Raw genomic sequence first — 22,940 nt, 5'->3', positions numbered from 1 at the left:
AAATATTGACCTGTCTTTTGCCAACATCGCATGTAACGGACATCACTCAAGATACACCTTTATCTAAACAGAAATAAAAATCAAATTAAAGTAACGAAGAATCCTCTACATACGCATTTGCAATATTAAGCTTAGCATACACAAACTAAAAGCAAAAAACTTAAGCAACTTAACCCATTATATATTCAACACTTCCTTCCATCCACAGACACAATAACCTGATTAGGAATTTTATTTAAAAAAACAAGAAAACTATTACTTATTAAAAGGGATTATATATGCTGCAAAAACTCTAACTTATAAGAACGAAAAGGGTAGAAATGACATGGGGTTTTTCTTTTTTTTGTCATAGTCAAAAAAATGGTGTTGCCGCCCGTTGCCATGGCGTGGTCCATAGACTGACGCCATGGCAACGGAAACTATCATCATAAAATGGTACAGTAGTAGAGATAACTAGACCAGGAAGGGGCGGGTTCTCCTGGGAAGAGGTCCGCAGAGAGGTCCAGTGACTGGTCATGCGGCTCGGTGTCAGGAATAATGGTTGTATGGTGGGAGAGGGTGCCCGATGCCATTCTGGTAGTGATGGTGCTGGCGGTGGGCGATGTATTCCGCATAGCTCATTGTCATCTTTTCGCTACGATACCTGCAGAAGCAATTACAAGAGAGAAAAGAAAAGGACACTCATTTTCCGAGGCATAACTGCAGAGGAATGTTCTACTCTAAATCCTTAAAGAACTAAACGAGAACAAAAAAGAGATTCTCCCATCCCTCAGGGGAAAAGGCATGTTGAAGCTATCCACACAGTTAAGCTAGAAGGTGAATTTCATTTATTCAGCAGGAAAAGCTTTGCAAGTGCCTTTGAAGAGGAATAGAAAGAAATGTATTAATGCATCCATGCACCAAAGCATAGTGAAAAACAATTTTTCAATTAGCACTAATGTGGAAAACGAGGCTTGGGTCTAATCTTGGAAAAACATTTTTTTTTACAATACGTAACATCACACCTTATAAAACATATTTACTGTTGGCCAAGGTGATAGTTTACTATGGGCAGGATTATCCAGCCAACAACAGGAGGTTTAAGTTAGAGTTAAATGCCCCTTTCAGGAATTCAGGAAACACTGCAAATACAGTTCTTTAATAAAGGAAGTTTTATCTACTGCATACCTAGCAGATCTGTGCTCCTCAGTGTTCTCAAAGCTGTGCTAAGGAAAGCTTAATGTTGAAAAAATGGTGAATAAAAAAAAAGACTGGTCCCTTAAATTGATCAAAGCAGATGGAAGATCCTGTGGATTAGCTATATACCAGCCATCTGCATGTTTAAACACTGCCAGGGCATAAAGAGCTAATTAATTCTGTATACACTGAATTTCGTAAGGGTGAGCATTGAGAGAGTGGTGGGAGACACAGGTTGAAATGGATACAAATTCACTAAATAATCAGTGAACAGTGAATCTTTGGTGAATACTATATTAATTCAGTGACCTGATTCATTGAATAACTAATCACTGTAATACAGTTAACAAATTTGTTAACAAATCGACTTATTCACTTATAGAACTTTGTCTAGATAATGGTAGAGTGAACTAAGCCAGGAAGGAGAGCACACAAAACTGTATTTCATCTTAAGGTGGATAGAAACTTCACATACTCCCCTTACTCAATGTGTTCATGTATGAAAACAGAATAACTTGGCCCATGTTATCTGGTTTTTCAAACTTAAAACTTTGTTAGAACATCCTAGCATAAGGGACACTGAAAAATGTTACGTTGCATGTAAGCCAGAAATGCCCAAATATTTTTTTTGTAAACCTTTTCTTCTAAAAAGGTCAAGTAAAATAACTCTGAACACTAGGCACATACAGGAAATGTAAAAAAATGGAAACTTGGGTAAAAGAGGGGCACCAAGTCTATAGAAAGCAAGAGCTTCCATGCAAGTGTGGCTTATGCGTTAATGAAACTAATAACATCCCAGCCAGCTTAGTATCATGTATAAAAATGCTGGACATGCCTGGGTGTCTATAATTCTGACTAGCACGTCTCTAAGAGGAAGCCTCGGTGACTCGGAACGAAAGGTGATGGTTGATGTGTGTTTTGTGGGAGCTTCAGTATCCAAGACAGCTCCACATGCTGATGTTTCACAAGCAGCAGTGTCTAAGGTGATATCAGCACAAAACTCTCAGAAAGACATTAGCAAAAAAGAACAGTGGGCAGAAGCTCATACTCCAGGATTGTGACATTTGTGCACTAAGTCGAAGTGCAAGACAAATCACATTTTTAACCTGGCTAGACAGTTTTATCAAAAATGGCTGGCTGGGAAATTTAGGGAGTGGGATACTATAACCTGGCTGCAGTGCACAAACCTCTCATCGTACTGGGCAAAGTGTTTCCGAGTTCAGTGGTGCAATACACAGGCAATGGACTACTGAGCAGTGGAGAAAAATAAAAAAGAACTCCACAACCCTGAGTGCTGGGTTGCAATAATGGAAAGTTTCATGTATTACATAACGTTGTGGGCCACATTTTCTTGGTATGGTTTGGGTTCAACCATTCCCTTAAATGGAAAATAGAACCACCAAGTGATCATTTTCTCCCCATGTTACAGCATTACTTTCCTAATAAGAAAGGTGTATTCCAGGATGACACTTATGTTATCCATATATGTAAATAGCAAGACACAATTTTTAACCTCAGACAACCAGGCATAAGTTCACTAACTTTCTCATGATAGAATGGTGCCACATCCCTCCTACAGAATTCCATATGCTGGAAGACTATGTGACGTCAGATACTAGACTGTATTGGCTGATGTGGTGGCCCAACACATTATTTCATTGGTGTTTTAATTTTGTTGTCTACTAATTGTGTATTTGTGAAGGCAGTTCAATATATAAGGCTAACAAGCAGTCCCACTGTACTGCGCTTATTCAAGGGCAAATGTAAGTATAAGCAATTAAAGACCTTAACTAACTTCAATTTAATACGCATTTCCAGACCCATTATGCATGTGACCCCTTTTACACCAGCACATCAAATCCACTATAGCAGAAATGATGGCAAGCTCCAAGATAAAAACATGGACTGCCTGATATACTTGGCTATTGACAGTAAATTGTTGCTGGATAGGTGTTTTTATAAGAGACTGAAGAGATGGAAATCATAAAGTACCAGGTCAGGGGTCTGAGGTGGATGAAGTGTCACAGGATCCACGCACCTGCTCTTCTTTAACAAGCACTGCAAGAACCACAACCATTCAGCATGCTACTGTGCAGAATGCAGCAGAGAACATTTAACCTAGATATGTGAATTTCTGTGTTTTGGTAGCTTTAATGCTTAAGGACAACATTTTGTACTTAAATCAGGGAAATGCGGAGTCAAACAGCAAATTTAATGCATCTTTCCTAACAATGTCTTCAACTCGGCAAATATTCTCATTTGTAAGCAGCCAACCCCACACCTGCTCATCTTGTAAATCTTGCAGTAATCAAAGGCACTAGAACACAATCACACCCATTTATGTACCGAGTCCTGCAATCTCGAAAATAATTTGGTTTTATTACAGAACATCGGGACACTCTCAGGGACTTGTAATGTTTTCAGAGCCCTTTTTTAACTGCAGGGCTAATTCATTTTTTACCATGGAAAGTCTTAGTCCCTTATTTACTACAACGCCTACATAAATGGCACCACAAGTTTGTCACAATTTTCTTTTGAGTGGAAACAAATTACAGTGCAAGATGGAGTAGAATTAGCCTGCGATCCTCTTTGTAGTACTTCACATTTCTATCAAGTGTAATTGTATTTCTGTGTTCCCATACACCTATATATTATATATATCCCATACACCTATATATATTATTTTCAGCATTTATAAATAAGTCAAATACAATCAGCATTAAATGAAATGTTTAACCACAACAAATTCACAAATGTTTTAACCTGAAAAGGATAAAATCTATTTTGTATATTCAACATGGTGGATGAGTTGAAGAGGGGGTGAAAAGTCAGAGGCTAGTAGCATGTACTCACTGTTGGATTTTTGTAGTTCAAGTGCTTTAAATGCACAGTTTGAGCATTCAAGTTTCAATTAAAAATATTCTCTTTAAAAATAGTGTATGCTTTTTTTTAATTCAACAAAATGGGATATTATTGGCGGGGAGTAATAATTTTGCAAGGATCTGAATAAATTTCTTTTGATACAAAAGCCCTCCCTCAGTAAACTGAGGCACACTACAGATCCATCCATCCATCCATTTTCTGTGTCATGCAATTCAGGGTCATGGGGGATAGGGAGCCCATCTCAGCAAGCAATGGGCACAAAGTGGGGTACATACTTGACGGGAAGCCAGTTCACTGCAGGGCACACAAACGCAAACATACACACAGTCATACCAGGCGTAATTTTCCCAGAATCCAGTTCACCTGCCAATATATCTTTGGACTATGGGAGGAAACCAGAGCACCAAAAGGAAATCCATGACAACAGGAGAAGAACATACAAACTCTATGCAGATAGCATGCCAGGTCCGGAAATGAACCCAGGGCCCCATCGCTGTGAGGCAGCAATGCTAACCACTGTGCCACCATGCTGCCCTCCACTACAAATCTGTTGTATAAATAAGGAAGAAATATAGCTCACTGTACTTTCTTATTCGGGTCATTAGGGTCCAACTTAAATCTGCCATGCAAATAATATATACTTCAAAATGCACACATACAGATAACTTTCAAAAACACATAACAGAATAGGAATTCTATTAATTTATTTGATGACTGTAATAAGCATTTAAATGTATTGTTTGACTTTACAAACCTTAAGGGACAACCACTGTGAGCTGCAAGGCTGTGATTGAAAGTAACATGCTACTGCAGAACACTACTTACAGCAGTTAAAACATGGTACTTTCAGGCAGATCATACAAAAATACAGAGCCAGTTGCACTGCTGTGATATATCTGAAATGCAGTACAGCACACAGCAATGTAATGATAGGTGGGTCTATTTGTGAAAGTTTGAGTTAATCATCCAGAGAACATTAGGTCTTGTTTCACATGATGCTTATGCATCGGTATTTGCAGTTTACCTGGTACAACTGTAATGTTGAAAAATAAACCCATTTTTAGAGCATTTACAAACTGAAATGCAGGATGTATCAACTCAAACTTTTTCTTGGCAAGCTCTCTTCCTTTTCTGACCCCAATAACTGAGATAACTTTTTATATCCATATAAACATGTTTCAAAGTTGGCTGCAGATATTCTTGCTTTAAGTTTTAATCATTAAAAACGTATGCAAAACCTACAGGAGAGCATAAGCATTAATACTGACCCTAACATACACAGAAACAACACAAATTCAAGAGTGTTATCTGTAAGAGCAAAGGTAGTTAACAATACTCATCTGTCTGAGTCTATTAGAGGGACTGAATTTATATTACATCTATATTAACTCAGAAGTTTTCAAAATTAAAACGTTAAACTTAATTTTAAAAATTAAGCACATTAAGCAAATGAATTAAGCAGCTTTTAGCTTGTCTGCAGCAACAGCATGACTGACAGCAAACTAAAGTTGTAAATTGTCAGGCAAAGTGTACAAACCTTATAAAGTCAGAGTAAGTAATTTTATTATGGGGAACATTTGGAAAATAAAATATTTCAAGGTAAGCTTATCTTTATTACTTTTATTCATTGGAAAATAAATTAAAGTAACAAGTATTTTCATATAATAAATGGACTAACACTGGCTATATGGTAATGAATGCTATATGGTATCTTACCTAGTAGTATAAGTTTGCAAACCTCCTAACAAGTCTTCAAATTTGATCTGGATCCTAAATGTGTTGATGATTTATCATACAAGTTAACTGGAAAGAAACTAACGTACTTACCAACATTAAAAATGCAACAAATGAGCATTTTGCAGTTGAAGCATTTTTATTACTCCTCAGTTTTACAGTTGTATGCAAATGTTTGGGCACCCCTGGCCAAATTACGTTTTGTTGATTTTCTAAGTGAAAAGAAGTTAACACAACCTCTGCAGCGAACAAACTTAAACTTGACATATTTCTAAAAAAATTGTAATGCACAGTTACTATTTATTTGCTGAATTTAACAGATTGAAAAAAATAAAACAGTAAACGTGGCATGTGCAAAAGTTAAGGGACCCTATCAGTCAGTACTTACTAATATCCCCTCTCGACCCTGCGCTCTGACCCCAAGCTTCTCTCTCCCCGTCTGTGTGCCTGTGTGTCTCATGGAGAGCAAGTTGGGGTATGCGAAAAAAACATATTCCTAATGCATGAAATTGTATATGGCTAATAAAGTGATCTTATCTTATCTATGGCAGATATCACAGCCTCCAAAAGTTTCTTGTAGCCAGCTAACAGTCTTTCTATTCTTGCTTTTCTCACTCTCGTCTTGCATGCACTGCAACGTACCTTTGGTGATTGTAGCCAAATAGTTCAATTTTTATTTAATCAGACCACAGCACTTTGTTCCTCTGGCTTATCTAAGTGTTGTGTTGCATACTTCAGACAATGACTTTTGTGATTAGATTGCAGGTAAGGTTTACTTCTGAGAATTCTTCCATGATCATGTTTGTCCAAGCAATGCTGCACCACTACTCCCGTGCAGCTAAACCTTTCTGCAGGTCCCTTGCAGTGATATGGGGGCTTTGCTTTGCATTCCTGACCAGTGTATGAGCAGTTCTATTGGAGATTTTTCTTGGTCTTCCAGATCTTGTCTTGACTTGTCTAACAGTTCCCCTTAACTTCCATTTCTTAATCACATTTCGGACAGTGGAAATTGCAAGCAGGAAGCATTTTGATATCTTTATCTTTATAGCCTTGCCCTGCTTTGTAAAAGTCAATTATCTTTATTTTCTGATCCTCAGTCAGCTGCTTAGAAGAGCCCATGGTTGTTGAGTATAAGCACAACACCCTGAGAGGTTCAAAGAGTCAGATAATTTATTAAACTCTGGAATTATCATCACCTGACTTAGATTAAGGCCTAACGAGAGTGTATCAACTGAAAGGGAGCACAAACTTTTGCACATGCCACATTTACTGTTTTTTTTTCCAATCTGTTAAATTCAGCCAATAAATAGTAACTGTGCATTAAAATTTGCAGAAATATGTCAAGTTTAAGTTTGTTTGCTGCAGAGGCTGTTAGAAAATCAACAAAACGTAATTTGGCCAGGCGGGCCAAAACGTTTGCATACAACTGTATATATATCAATTTTCTACATATTTCACTTGAAAATAGGTGTTGAGTGGTGTTTGTACCCTAATATGCAAAGTGACGCATTTTCTGGGTAAGAAATTAGGAGTTAATAAGCATTTTATTTAACCCCTCAGCACAACCTCTTAGCCATTTTCATTTTTGTGTAACACTGTTGGTTCTCCTTTGATACCACTTCCTTTTGGTTTACTGTTTCATCATGACTGAAAGTAACACCGACCTCAAAGTGAATTACTTTCATTAGTCATATTTATGGTTTATAATTATGTTTTAATGTTTTAAAGCTTTGGATATAATTAGATTATCACCATTATACCAAAATCAATGTTTTGCTACATTTTAAAAACTGAATTTCACATCAAAAGACTATTTCCAAACATGTGACTATAAATGGACAGCTAATTACATTGTAAAAGTATCATACTATAAAACAACTCACCTTATTATGACAGAAAATTGTGTATTATATAGAGATGTACTTAATTTCTAAAAATAAAGGATAGTTATTTCAATGCATTTTTTCTTTAAACACAAAAGGCTAGTTTTACTAATATTAATTGAAAATATACCCATCATGGATGTATTGAGTTTTGCCTTTATAGCATTTATTTCAGTATCTAAAAATGTACTCTGAACTCTGCAGTAGAGATGGCACTTTGCACCAATAAGCAGGACTTATCAAGGTATGTGAGCTCTAGCAAATTTGAGTAAAAATTGGTCAAGGGAATCTGGGAGCTGATATCGCAGTTCTTCTGTACATTGCCTTCTTTGGTGGCAGCTAATTTTCAAATTTACACAACACTAACTTTTCAAGGCCTCCTTGAAAATGAAAAGGCACACACGTCCAAAGGCACAAAAAAGAATAGGCTGTTCCGCTACAAAGTGTATTTATAGGCATATTCATGAGGTGAGTCATTAAGATTATGTTTTAAATACTTCAACTGACTGAAATCTAATACTTCTGAAAACTTAAAAAGCCCCTTTTGCCCATAATGCCATCTTACTTGGTGGGTAAAGTGCCTTACGATTAGAAGTATTTTAATTTTCTGCTCATCATAGATTTTTATAGAGCTTCACTCCGAGGAAATCATAAAATAGTACCTGTCTTTACTTTAGTAAGAAGTTTGGAACAACGCCAAACATAAAATCTATGTGACAGTATAACAGGAGCAAACTTCATCTAAGACCAAGATAATTTAAGGGATCGCAGAAAATAAGGCTCTATAAATTGCATTCCACGGTGTGTGGATGCATTAGCCAGAGGAAAGAGCATTATTGATCAGACTAATCAACAATGCTGCCAGGCAGTTCACTGAATCAGCTGTCTGACAGGTAGGGCTCATAGATCATTTGATTAGTGATTAACCACCATAGTATTAATTAAAGTGACTAGATTGCGGACTTGAGGAATGTTCTACTTCCACTTTTGAGTTTATTAAATAAATGCTCAAATCATTTTATGTTTCCAGTACACTGGATATGCAGTATTTGCTACAGCATACAGCTCAGAATCTATGCAACAGATTTGTAATGAGCATGTTGTCTGCAGTGGGCTTCTCAGGAAGTCTACCGGTGACAAATGCAAGCCCAGGAAAGCAAGAGCAAATATGAAGTTTAGCATGGCTGAAAGACCGGTGCAGAGAAGGGATCCTTTAGGAACAGATGGGACCTGCACAGAAGGAGAGATTGTACTTGAACCAGAGGAGCACTGATGTATTGGGAAAGTGTAGGTGTAGAATAGCTGAGGAGCATTTAAACTAGGGAACTGAGGTGGGAAGGGAGCTTAAAACAGGCCAGTTCTGAAGGGATCAAAAAAGCCCTGGTCAAGTCCAAGAACAAATTCAGAACAAAACACGCATTCTTAAATGCTTACACTTTAATGCTAGAAGCATAAGAAATTAAATTCAAGAGCCTAAGACTATTGCACTGACTTGGAACTACAACATTACAGGAGGAAGTTAAACATGGTTAAGTGAGGATGAGGACAGAGAAAGAAATCAATGGGTACACACTTTTTGGGAAATAGACAGATGGTGGTGGTGTGGGGCTATACACTGTATATCAAACATCTAAGATCTAACCTACAAGCAACAGAACATGAGTTAGAGGGTACAAGCTCTTTGTAATCTATATGGGCTAAAAAGGGCTTACCAACAGGTGCAGCTATAGACTCATGCAGATCTGGATACAAATAGCTTACTGAATGATGAAATCAGGAAGGTATGTAGCAAAGTTGGTATTAGATTGCTAAGAGATCTCAATTTTCTACACATAAATTGGAATATTGTGATGGGGAATATACACACTAAGATTAATATGGCTGAAATGGTTAATGATTGCTTCTTAAATTAGTGTGTAAAAGCACCAAGTAGGCAAGGTGCTTCTACTGACAATCTTTTTAAACAACCAGGATATAACTGAGGTGATAGATGTAATAGAACAACAGGGAAATTGTGACCATAACAGGTAGCGTTTGAAGAACTTTAAACCTATAAAACAGAAGTCTAAATTAGGGGTTATAATTGCAGAAAAAGCAGACCATAAAGGAAGGAGGCAGACCTTACAAATAGTGAACTGGAAACAGGGAGATAGCAAGTCAACAGAAGAAAGATGGTTATACAGTAGGGTCTCAACATCTGAGAATCTGAGAATTGAACGTGCACGAATTCGCTGAAGTCGTTAACCTCAACTTTCAGCAGTGCAACAGACTAGGATCGTGAGACGAATGTGGCTAGTGAGTGAGCCTTCCCTACCACCACCCATGTACTCACTACTACATCATTATCCCAATGTGGTCTTGTTTTGATAATTTAACGAACGCTCCTGTTTGTGTCGGCAGTGTGGGGTATGACAGGCTGAAGATGACTTTACAGCTTTGTGACAGTTTTATTGCCCATTTCATTACAGTGCAGTGTGATAATCACGCAATAGGAGAAAGTGCAGGATGGACACAGAGGACAGATTCATGTTTATTTTCGCTGATTACTGTAAGTTTGTGATTACTGTTGCTTCTTTTAGTTGATCAAAGATAATTATATTAACTTGAAGCCAATGCATTAGCACTTTAATTACCATATAAAGAAGGACTACTTTTTTAACCATACATACTATACACTTCAAGTACATTATACTTGTTAAGTGTAAAGCAGTCCACATGTCACATGGGTCCTTCTGAGCTGCAGCAAGTTTGACATGAAAGGGATCTAGGTGTTTATGTAGATTCTTTTAGTCCTCATTAGGACAATGGGTGAAAGCAATAAGAAAGCAAACAGAATGTTTTGGTACACAGCAAAACAAGTGAAATTTAACTCCAGGAAAATCATTCTTAAGCTGTACAATGTACTAGTAAGACCTCATCTTTCCCTACGGGATTAATAAAGTATTATCTATCTTGAATACTGTGTTCAATTTTGCTCACCATGCTACAGAAAGATATTATAGCCTTAGAAAGCATTCAAAGAACAGCAACAATAATTATTCCTGTTATCATGGAACTGTTGTATACAGACTGGTGAAGGAGGCCAAGTCCCTTCAGTCTAGAACTTTAGAGACTAAGAGGTGATTTGATTCAATGTCTTAAATACTATGAGTTCAACCCACAGGATCAGAACTAGAAACTTGAGTGGAATTTGTTTTGGATACACAACAGGAAAAACTTTTTTACAAAGTGTGTGGGTGTCTGGATTAGGCTTCCCAGCCAGCTGGTTGAGGCCCAACCTCTTGGGTACAAAATTTCAGATTCAAGTGGCTACAATGTTATACTTAATATAACATTACTACAGTTGGTTAAGGTGATATGCAAGAATGATGCACTTTTTGGACATAAGATCACTGCTGCAGCTGGCATTTCACTTGCTCCTTGAGGTGTGATTAAGCAGAGTACCCTATTTTTGCTTCTTACTTAAGTATTTAGACTGGCTGATTCAGTGGTGAAATCAACAGCACCTGTGACTCCTGAAAGACTGTCCAATAGTAAATCTTAAGGTGTTAGAATGTGATGCGTAATTTAAAATGTTCATGTGGATATAAACTGAAAAGATTACAGGACAGTTAAAAACATGGCAGTCATAATTCCTCCAGTACTGAGCTCTTTGAAAAGCTTATCCTCTCTTCCTGAGAAACCCAGCAAAGGAGCTCCTCAGTTTGTTGTTAATGTGACAAGGCACTGTTGGACAACAGGCCATTCAACTGAAAACAGTCCCTTAATACTCAGAATATGGAACACAACCTCGATACAGGAGTTCTGGTCAATACCTACTTGGTGTGCTCTTTATACCTACCTTCCAACCTTCCATAAAGTAATTTCTATAGCCTGTGGTCTTCATACAAATAAAAATTCCATGCAGCTTGTTTCAATAGTGTTTGGAATAAAATCAATACTGACCAAGAAAAAACAATTGAGGTTCTAGTTTTTCAAATGACAAAACTCCCAGTGTTTAGAAATGCAGCTTTAACAATGTAACCATGTAAAGACACTTATTGTGAAAAATGAAGAAAAAATAATTCAATTTTCAATTGCTTAGGATAATTATCCTGACTAAATTAAAGAACTTCGGTGTTCTTAATTTATGAGGACAGTAGTCTTAGCAAGAGCTAATTTATAAAATTTGTTCTGAATCAAATGTATGCATATTCATTTTGGTACACACAGTACTGCTGGATTCCAATTGTTTTAATGGACATTTAATCAAAATCAATTAAAAATTGGGAATACAGCGGTAGCCTTCTGACTCCTCTACTCTGAATATCGATAGCTTTCCTTACCTGGTCAATTTAATGGTCTTCCTGAAGTCGTTAGTAATGGGAGCTTTATATCCTCCCTTTCTTAGTAAGGAATCTATGGTCTGAATGTGGTCCCATCCTAAAAAATAGAAACATTCATTACCATTAGTGACTTTTAACAGGCACAAATGTCATTCAATCCAAACACCACAGAACCTTTATGATATGATACTGCCTGTGGTGGTGTATGGGACTGGCTGTGGCCTGTAGCTGCTGTGGCAGCAAAGGTTGTGCTGCAACACTGAATGATGAGGCTGTGTTCTCCCAGCTTGACAACAATGTAAACTCTCCTCATTAGTGGAAGCAACCGTCTCATTCAGATTCTGGACAGGAAATATTTTAAACTGTTTAAAAAAGATATACCACGTTCCTTAACCCAGACTTCATCTGACAAAACAGCTTGCTTTAAACAACAAACGTGAACTCAGAGATTTGTGAACCAGAACAATATTTGAAGAAAATATTTCATCAGTGCCGGCCTTAATGAAATTAACAATTCCAGATGAACATTTTAATCTCTTTCTCAGTGCACCAGCTTCATGTCACATCAATTTCACTGTCTCAGACACAACAGGATTATCCATCCATTTTCTAATCGCTTTATCCAATACAGGGTCACAGGGGATCCGGAACCCATCCCGGCAAGCAACAGGTGCAAGGTGGGGTTCACCCTGAACGGGACACAAGTCACAACAGGATTATATATAACAAATTCAGGATATCAAAAAAAGAAGCTTATATTGGAAAAGAAACAGAAACAACAGTATTTTAAAACCTCTCCATTTACTTGTGATAATTGTTAATAAAATCAACTTCAGCATTTCTTCCTTCATACCAGCATGGCAAGGCTGAAGACACTGCACTTTATCTCTGAAACACTGTTAAAGCCATCTGCTATTTTCACACTGCCAATCCCACAGTGCCTACTGCAGTTACCAGAGCATCAGCAGGAGGAGTGATGCAACTCACATTAACAACGCGGCAAGGTTACAGGCAAAAATAGTAGAGTTTACTGCTGCATGGGAGGCAAAAGATACCCAAACCCCCACAATCCCCTCAGAACTTGGCCAACAGATGGCCACTACTAGTGGAATCCCAGTGACAGTGTAGCTTAACAATATCCAGAGAAAACTTTAAGAAGCTTTATTAACCAGTAACACTAATCTTAGAATCACATTAAGTAGTTAGCTGCAGACTCTTGAAAAGCTTCAGGTGGAGCTAAAATAAAAAATAAAATGAAATCTTAAAGAGAAATTGGAATTCAAATAGAAATTTACAATTTCAGGTTAATTACCAGCAACAGACAGCAGCAAAGAGGCACCACAGAATTACAGCAATTGATGAAATGGCTAGAAGATGAATGTTCGCAAGAACAGACTGGCTTTTGGATTATTGTGAATTGTGACAATCTGCAACTGACTGCAGTGCAAACGAGAAGTACATTATGTTCCGGCAATCATAAGGTGATTCAAAAATAACTCGGGAAGAACAAGGTATCAAGACAGCCAATCATAATTTTTTTTTTTATAAAAACAAGATTACAGTTGAAGGGAACAGGAGGAACTTCATATTTGAATTCTAAATGCATCAACAATAAAACAAGGTTTGAAGACCATAAAAAACTAGCATTGCAGAAACATGGCTTGTCAGGAGACTGAGCAAAAGAGGTAGGGAGGACCAGACCTAAATATAATAGTACAACATTTTTCTTTGGGAGCAACTTAATATTTTAAAATAAAACAGAAAAGAGGATGAGGATTAACATAAAAGAGATGAGGGACTGGTGGCTTTTGCACATAACCATCGTTCTAGTCGAGGTACAACCTAGAGCAAAAGTCTCAATGGTTTGAACAGAAAGTGATAATTGATAACATGGGGGATATTAATTTTCATATCCTCAACTGGCAAAGTCTGGGTGAGTTGTGAATTAAAGGTAAAGAAGTGCCCTTTTCTGCTCTGGAATAAAAGAAGACTGAAAGAAATATCTCCGTGTCAAAATGAAAAAAGAATATACTGTACACAACAGTCTCCCCTTTGAGAGAAACATGAATTTGAAATAGGGTCCATTGCTGAAATATTTATGTGAAACTGGTCCTTATTTCAGGCTTCACAAATTTCAGATAAAAAATAGTAAATTCAGTATTATGATTTACAGTGTCTTGCAAAAGTATTCAGACCCTTGACCAATTCTCTCATTTTACTGCATTACAAAGCCTACATTGAAAATTTGTTCTCTGTGACATTTTTATTTCTAAGCACTGAAACTCAAAATTAATTATTTTAATGTGACTGTTTTATGCTAGAAAATATTCTTAAGAAAAACAAAACACTGAAATATGTTGTTTGCATAAGTATTCAATCCCTGTGTTGCAGAAGGTCTAAGTTTACATAGGTTAAAAACAATTGCCCTAACAAGGACACAATTGCCTTACAATTGGCCTCTACCCGTGAATCATTAAAATAACTGCCACATTTTCTGGATAAAAACCCCACAGTTAAGGGATCATTATTCAGGTTGTGAATCTGAAGGACCGCTGTGAAAATGCTACAGAGCATTAAAAAGAAGTTAGAGATAAAGTAAAACAAATGTATAAATTAGGAAAGGGGTACAAAGTGTTTGAGTGCCCTAGTGGGCACTATTGGTTCAATTATCAGAAAGTGGAAACTACATCAAACCACCCAGACACTGCCTAGAAAAGGTCATCCCTCAAAACTCTCAGAGTGAACAAGAAGAAGACTTGTGAGAGAAGCCACAGAGAGTTCAGTAGCTGAGAGTGGAGTAAAGGTGCACCAGTCAGCCATATCAAGAGCTCAACATAACACTGGCCTATATGGGAGGGTGGCAAAATAGAAGCTATTACTAAAAAAGAACCATGTGAAAGCATGTCTGGAGTTTGCCAAAAAGCATGATAGTGACCGAGTTGCAATGTGGGAAACGATTTTGTGGTCAGATGAGACCAAGATAGAGCTTTTTAGCCAAAATTCAAAGCGATATGTGTGGCGCAAATCTAACACTGCCCACACCTAAAAAAACACCATGCCTACAGTACGTTGAAGTATGGTGGTGGTAGCATCATACTATGGGGCTGCTTTTCATCTGCAGGGACTGGGCATCTTGTTAAAATAGAAGGAAGAATGGATGGTGCAAAATACAGGGAAATACTGCAAGAGAACTGATTTCAGTGTGCTAAAAAACTGAAGCTTGGGAGAAAGTTCATCTTTCAGCAGGACAATGATCCCAAACACAAGGCCAAAGTAACACTGGAGTGGCTCAAGAACAAAAAGCTGAATGTCCTACAATGGCCCAGTCAAAGCCCTGATCTCAACCCAACTGAGAATCTGTGGCACTATTTGAAAATTGTGGTACACAAACATCATCCAACTAACCTGAACAACCTGGAGCAAATCTGCCTGGAAGAACGGGCCAAAATCACTCCTGAACAGTGTGCAAAGCTGGTACATACTTACCCCAAAAGACTTAAAGCTGTTATTGCTGCAAAAGGTGGCTCTACAATATATTAAAATGAGGGGATTGAATACTTATGCAAACAGCATATTTCAGTTAATTTTTCTTTATTTTCTAACATAAAACAATGTCACATTAATTTTGAGTTTCAGTGCTTTGGAATACAAATATCACAGAGAATACAATTCCAATGTAGAATTTGTAATTCAGTAAAATGAGAGAATTGGTCAAGGGTCTGAATACTTTTGCAAGGCACTGTATATCACATTGAAGTCTAGGATGTGGACTACTCTGAATGCAAATAATACACTTGGTGCTACAGTGATTGTCAAGAAATAGAAAGATAGTTCTCATCATTAATATCTATAATGTCAGAGAATGGTGAATGTTTCACAGCAACAGACTTGCATGTATAAACAATAGCTATGACAAGCTGTAATATGTAGAGTGTAATACTGAGCTGTAACTCAAAATATGCTTTAGATTCTATAATACAAAATATTACATTTACAGCAAGAAAGATTAAAGAGTGGGGTATTGCAGTTTTCTTTGAAAGTGTAAAGAATAACATGCAAATAACACTCCAGATCACTGGTCAAGCAGGTTTCTCTCAAATATTCAGAAATCAACTGGTTTTAGCAAGAAAATTCTTGCTGTAACCTCCTTTCCTATATAGAAAACTCGATACCTATCTATATTCTGCACATAAGGGGGGTTAACATTAAGTTATGTGCTTTACAATCTGCTCACCCCCAGCCTTATTCCTTTCACACAACATTTTCAAGTCAATTGTTATGATTCTTAAGGGGTAACTGAGAGAAAATGTGAAGTTAAAAAAGGAAAATCTCTGACCTTGCTCCTTTGCAACCTCTGGAAGGTAGGTGGCGGTGCGCTTTGATCCTTTTTCATTGAAAAATTCTATCCTAATTCCATGTACACCCACCTGCAAGAAGTGGGCAGCGTTTTAAATCAAAATTAAACTCACACGTTAAGCCTGTAAAATAAAATATTTGTATTAGAATCTACATTCCAGAAATAAGCCCTGTACAATGCACATTATAGTACAATTAAAAAAAAACTGTCGTCTTCTTATTTAATCACACATTCCTCCAGCAACAGCTGGATCATAAATGAAAAGATTGTCAGGGTCTTTTGAGAGAAACACAGCAGCATTAATGAGCCACATACAAAAGGTAACTTTTGCAATTTACTTAGTAGTGTAGTTAAAGAGACTGTGAGGTTTTTCCAGTAAATTTACACAGACAATTTCTTAACTTGAACTTTAAATGATGCTGGTTTCTAAGGATTCCTTCTGTGATCCTTTCAAAAGACGCTTACAAAAATGGCAGAACTGTAGTCACTTTTAACCATGACCAACTAATCAAATGCCAACAAAGGCTGACATAAAAAATGTACCCACCCTCATCACTATACTGAAAATTATAGCGTTCATTACTTTCTATTACATATCACTTTCAAAGAAACATTTTTGCTGTTTTCACATGTGAATAGTCAGTGTATAATACCCAAGAGAGTCTATTTGCATCCAAAGACTCTGTGTATAAAAAGTATAAATGTATAAATTGTATAAATGTGTAAATTGTATAAATTAATTCATTTGGTTCAGACAGACCTCCACCAAACATTAGCCAAACAGGATAATGGCCTCTATTTAGTGTAAATGTCAGCAGGTGGCATTTATAAGCACATGAACGTAAGTTCTGTCAGAACATTATCATAACGCTTTCCTTCCCACACACACATTATTAATTATAATAAGCTTTTGAAACCAGTCCCCACTTCAGGGCTGAGTAACTGCCATCAAGAATGTAAGCAAGGAAAAACTTAACACTGAATGGAGCCAAAGCAAGGAAAAATCTGGAAATGGCATTCTGGACAGTAAAGCATAAATTTATTTTTTTTCATAAGAGTGTCACTGTGAACAGATGTTAACACTGCCACAGTAATAACAGTAAACGTTTTATTCAACAAATGCTAAATGAAACATTCTAGTGCTGTTGAGCTGAGAGAGACAATATTGCTATAAGATACAACAAAACAAATTTAAGTCTAGCTAATTAAGCTAAATAATTATATTTTTTCTACCCAAGTACAGCAGAGGCACGAAGAAAGAAAATGCATATATTTTAGTCACATTTTTAGATCCCAAGGACCATTTTACAAATGCATCTATCTTAACCTGATTGTTTTGGGGTCTCACTGTAGGAGAGCAACTTAAAAGGGAGGATTCACAGGAAAGAATGCTACATCTGCAACTTCTATACCTCATGAAATAGGCAACTTGCTCAATCAGCTTATTAGCATGTCTCTGGAATATGAGTAGAAATCAATCAAAAAAACAATTTAAAAAACACACAAACTGAAGGGGCAAACATCACACAGAAGGACCTCTAGCCAGAACTGAACTCGGCACCCTAGAGCCCTAACCACCAACCCCCTTTATTCAGCCATTACATGGTGCTGACCAACAATTAAAAATATACATTTAGGCAACATAAACGCAATGTACATTTTGTTAAAATCAATGCACATTTTGTTAAAAACATGACTAATCTTGAAGGGAACACTAAGTAGTTAACGAAACTATAAACTCTCCTCATACAATCTAAGTTACAAAGAATATGTGATGTTACTTTCAGCCCCTGAGCTGAACTGCTACCTCAAATTGCTTCCAGTGGGCACATGAATAATAGAAACCTTCAGCCATGAGGAGCTTTAGTATAACTGCAATTTTTCACATCCTACCTCACAAAGCAATTCCTTAAGGTGGAGTATAAACAGGTTCAGCTTCCAAAAGTAGGGAAAACAAATGATGAAACTGTCAACTGCTAGTGTGATTTATTTTTTCAAAATACATTATTGATGCATTATAAGATACTGGTTAAATTTAGGTTGGTAAGGACACCCCTTGAAGGAAATTCAGAGAGCATACTTTACGGACATTTGCAGACCCTCATACATCACTGAAGTATATTGTTCTCTTTTGCTTTCTGAGAAGCTAGAACTGTGTGAAAACAACTGGTATGCCATCGAGCAGGCTACATTTGAATAAGATATAAAAACGGACAGTGGAACCAGTGACTCTGTCACAACCTGTTGTTGTGTTACAGTGGTAACTGCTATGAAATCTAAGATCTTGCAACCTATTATAATCGCCTGCCAAGGTGAGGTATGTCACATGTCTTTAAATACAATAAACAACTTTATCTTGACTTTTCAACGTAATTATCTGGAGTTATCATTGAAATTGTCATTATCATTAACCTTGTCATTCAAACAATACCGCAATACACAACTAGTGCCTGGATAGGAGCCAAACCTTGGCCCCTGAACCCCCAGAGAATTATTTCTCTCTTCCTTGTCTGATTGTCACACTATTACTGTGTCATACACTAAAATACTTTACATCCACTTATACTCATTTCCTTCTGACTGATTGTACTTTATAACCCCATCTGTGACACTCTGTTGTGAAAGGTGCTTCACAGATTAAAAATAAGAATGAATTTCCAGATTACCTCCTGTGATTATTTTTGATTATGAATAATTCCACTCTAATAGAAGAACATTTCTTTAATTAGTGATGCAGTGCACAGTTTCTGATGCGAGGCCAAGGATTTAGCTACTTGACAAGATGACCATTTTTAACAAACCACGCTAATTTTGTTGGCAGAAACCTGCTATTAGCCCATGCATGAAGCAGCAATATACTTTCTGCATTAAGTCCCAAATACTAGTTCCGTGCTCCGAGTCTAAAGTATGGTAAAATCAACTTGCTTGCATGTGCTATTGGTGCTACAACTCAAAACAATTTTATAAATGTGAACTATTGTTAGACGTTTTATGTGCATATCATTGTTTGAGACCTTTTTTGCTACAGGGTTAACAGCAATATCTCACTGTTGTCGAGATGCACTGTAGTTAGTAATAATAGAAGTACTATAAGTTAGTTCAAGTAGGCAGCTGCGTCAGCATGCATAGGCTGCAAAGGAACAAGTTAAAGGTTTATTCCATGCTGAAAAGAGAAGAAAGGAAACACAACATTTCGGCTGTGGAGCCTTCATCCTCTCCCCACACCCAAAGAAGGCTCCACAGCCAAAACGTTGTGTTCCCTTTCTTGTCTTTTAAAGGTTTATTCCATGCTGAAAAGAGAAGAAAGAAAACACAACGTTTCGGCTGTGGAGCCTTCTTTGGGTGTGGGAAGAGGAAGAACCTGCGAGTCAAGCTGCGAATGGAGAATGAAAATTTCTTTTTAAAAAGTTTCTGCAGACGTTGCATTATGTCACAGATGTGTCAACTTGGAAGAAGGGCTTAGGGCTTAATTCAGCATTTGGGACACGGCCATGATGAGCAGATTCTAAAATGGACAACTAAAGGGACACTAACAAACGACAACAAAAAAAATCATGAATGCTGAAGTCGAATCATTAGTTTTAACTGAATCTATTAATAATATTTGACTGCTCTGTCCTTTTCTTTTGCAATATTTGCAAAATAAACAATCATTAAAACTAGATAATAAACATTTGCATAGGAAGAGCTGGGCTACACAAATTAGTACATTTCAAATATTGTATTCATTCTAATCAACCCATTTTAAAAGGTGGGGTCAAATAGAAAAAGTATCAGCAGCCTGTACAGACATATGTGAATGTGTTTTGTGTATGACCCAAGAGTTTAAAGATTTTTTTTCCCCCAAAGACTGGAGATACTGACTGTAAGGACATATATGGTCAATTCCTAGAGTGTAAGACTAGCACAAATTGCTCACTGCTGCATCATTATGGAGCGTAATGGAGCATTCTTCAAACAATAATGCAAACTACAATAGATTTTGTGTATCACTTTTGACTTTGATTTCCACAAGATAATAATGAGATGTCATAAGTAGCTACACGTCCATGTACCTTGGAGCACAGAGTAACAGAGCTATTCTCTTTGTGTTGAGTGGCTTAAGTTAATAAAAAAGGTATTAGGTGATTCTGAGTTTTCAGTTTGATCTGTGACAAATCAGCATAGTCGGACAATTCTATCATAGAAGGAATGTGTTATAGTAAACAGGCGAACATCCTCCTACTCTTTATTCCATCATATATCCTTCACTTCTTGAGCGTTTTTACTGTAATCTCCCATTTTTAGTGTAAAAATGTTACTTCTCTTAATTTTCCTATGAGGTTTATATCTACGGTGTACACTACATTATTCAACCTTATTCAAAGTTATATTTTTAGTGCATTATATACTAATATTTGCTGAGTTTATTCTCCTCAGCTATACATTATTAATTTTATATGATTTTTCCTACCTTCCTACAGCAACTTTTTTTAAAGCGGTAATGTTGATTTTTGTCCATCCCAAATTGGGACACATGTAATTCTCCATAAGGACCTGAGGTGTGTGCTTGCACCCTGCTGCATTCATTTTTTCATACTTTACTTAACCAGGTAAGCAAACTGAGAACAAATTCTTATTTAGAATGAGGAGCTAAAGTTCCATTTATGCAGAAGGTCAAGTAGTGAAATTATGTGAGGGAAGAAACTGGCTCAAATGTTTAACAGCAGCTTCCCACACAGGATTTGAAATCAGAATCCTCTGGTCACGAGACTTAATAACATCAAAATGTGTGCTCTGTTCTTATTTAATCATAATAACCACAAATCCAAAAAAAAACCTGTGCTTGACCCCACCTTATCCTATGTTTAAAGGAGTAGCCTAACTCATTTGCATTTTCCTGTTATTTTGATTGCACAAAGTGTGCTGTCTGATTCTCTGCTGCTGTATCTGCTTTAATTGCAGCACTGTCTGCCATTCTAATTATCCCAGCAAAACGGCTCAGAAAGCTGATGCAGGGTGAAGAGGGGGGTATTGAAGTCCACTGTTCTCGGCACTGAGCATGGAGGGATGAGCACAGTAAAATTCCCCAACTTATTCCCCACAATCAAGTATAAGAAACCCTTTTACCTGTGGCTGTATTTTCTAGGATGGCATACAGAGGTGAATCGTATCAGAGAAGTACTGACAGCACACTTAAAGAGACAGGGAACACGAATTATCTTGACCAAAAACAAGAAAAGGCGGGTGAATTGAACTGCTCCATTAAATGTAGTGCTTTTATGAAGCTTGGTTTACTGATCTTTCTTCATAGCCTTCTGGTCTCCTCTTACCTCCCAGTCTAGGTAATCACCAACGTCTTCGAAGTTGGTGAGCAGAGACACTGAGCAGAATAGCCGCGGCAGCTCGTCCCTCGTCATCGGGGGAAAGCGGCTGTCTTTAAGGGCACTGTGGACACAGGGAGACAGAACAGCCTGTTCAGAAGCAAAGCTGGCGTGATGTGACCTGCATAGCCCATGAAGAACAGACTCCCGCCAGTTAAAGAAAGAAACGGAGCAGGAAACCCACAGGCCTGGAGGTAACATTCAGATATCTTCATCTTTCAAATGGACACAGAATTTGGTTACTTCTAAGTCTGTCTTCACTGGATAAAAATCTTTTCAATTAACATCAGCTATAATAATGAAAGGAAATGTGTTGTGCTTACAACATCCACTTCTTTTTTTTAAATTGCCTGCCACTTTTTCTGTTGTTGGGGCACACTATAATTAATCTTACTACTGCAGAGCTCCAAGTGGAGAAAGCACTTGTGTAATTGTTTCTGCCAGTCTGCTATCCTCGTGTTGTCAAATGCCTCCAGCACTATGAATTTATGAATCACCTCCGCTGGAGCTTTTTAATTTCCCATGTCAAAGCAAAGGAGAAGACAGGGATAGCAGCCTTTACATATGTCCCACAGTTTCAAACTTTTGTTGTTACTTTGTAAAACCGTGATAAAGGGACTCAACTGAAAGGCGACACAAAGGTGACTTCCCTTTGTACAGCATCTTGTTTTTAATTTCTGCCAAAGTACAATACAACAAAAGTCCATTTTTGTTTTGTGAAGTTTTCATTATTGATAATACATGAAAGCATCTATGGCTGGCGCTGTACCTCTTATAAATATTCTATTCGGTCAGAAATACAGAAGTCACATATTTAAGAGCTCTATGGAATGTCACAAAATAATCCCCACATTTCAATAAAGAAAGGGAACATGGAACTTTGTGATTTCGAGTTCTCTAGCACCCATGGCATGCCTGCCCTTTAAGAAGCAGTTTTATACATTGTCTTTAATTCCATATCTAATCCATAAACACCTTAAGATAAAGCATCCACCAATAGCTTTAATTCTCCTCCCTTTTGTCTGCACAAGCTCACATCCTGACAGCAACCTCCACCAGCAGTATGCTATTTTTACGCTTTTGCATTTTAATGTCAAATCCCCATGCCTCCTAGATTTACCATAATCCACAAGTGATTTGAAGCACGGATAAAAAGCACTGGGGGAATCCGTTTTTCCAGGATAGTCAAGAGCTGCTGCAAAAAGAAAAGCTGTGATCC

At 37.3% G+C, this 22,940-nt stretch overlaps 1 protein-coding gene across 3 annotated transcripts in view; it reads right to left on the bottom strand.

The window, feature by feature from the left end:
• Positions 1–331: 331 nt before the first annotated feature.
• Positions 332–22,940, bottom strand: part of ammecr1 (AMMECR nuclear protein 1) — an 82,169-nt gene continuing 59,560 nt past the window's right edge. The window contains exons 3-7 of one of the 3 annotated variants that reach the window (XM_088924985.1): positions 21,671–21,785; positions 16,338–16,428; positions 15,488–15,527; positions 12,002–12,098; positions 332–643 (exon numbers count right to left, since the gene is read on the bottom strand). In XM_088924985.1, the coding sequence (XP_088781111.1) occupies positions 12,047–12,098; positions 15,488–15,527; positions 16,338–16,428; positions 21,671–21,785 (298 nt within the window). In that variant the 3' untranslated portion in view covers positions 332–643; positions 12,002–12,046. The remainder of the gene's footprint in view (positions 644–12,001; positions 12,099–15,487; positions 15,528–16,337; positions 16,429–21,670; positions 21,786–22,940) is intronic. The other 2 variants (XM_088924984.1, XM_088924986.1) reach the window with 2 other exon arrangements.

This window comes from Atractosteus spatula, chromosome 9 (assembly GCF_055471065.1).
Source record: "Atractosteus spatula isolate fAtrSpa1 chromosome 9, fAtrSpa1.hap1, whole genome shotgun sequence".
Lineage (NCBI taxonomy): Eukaryota > Metazoa > Chordata > Actinopteri > Semionotiformes > Lepisosteidae > Atractosteus > Atractosteus spatula.
This window is presented reverse-complemented; position numbering and strand designations above follow the sequence as displayed.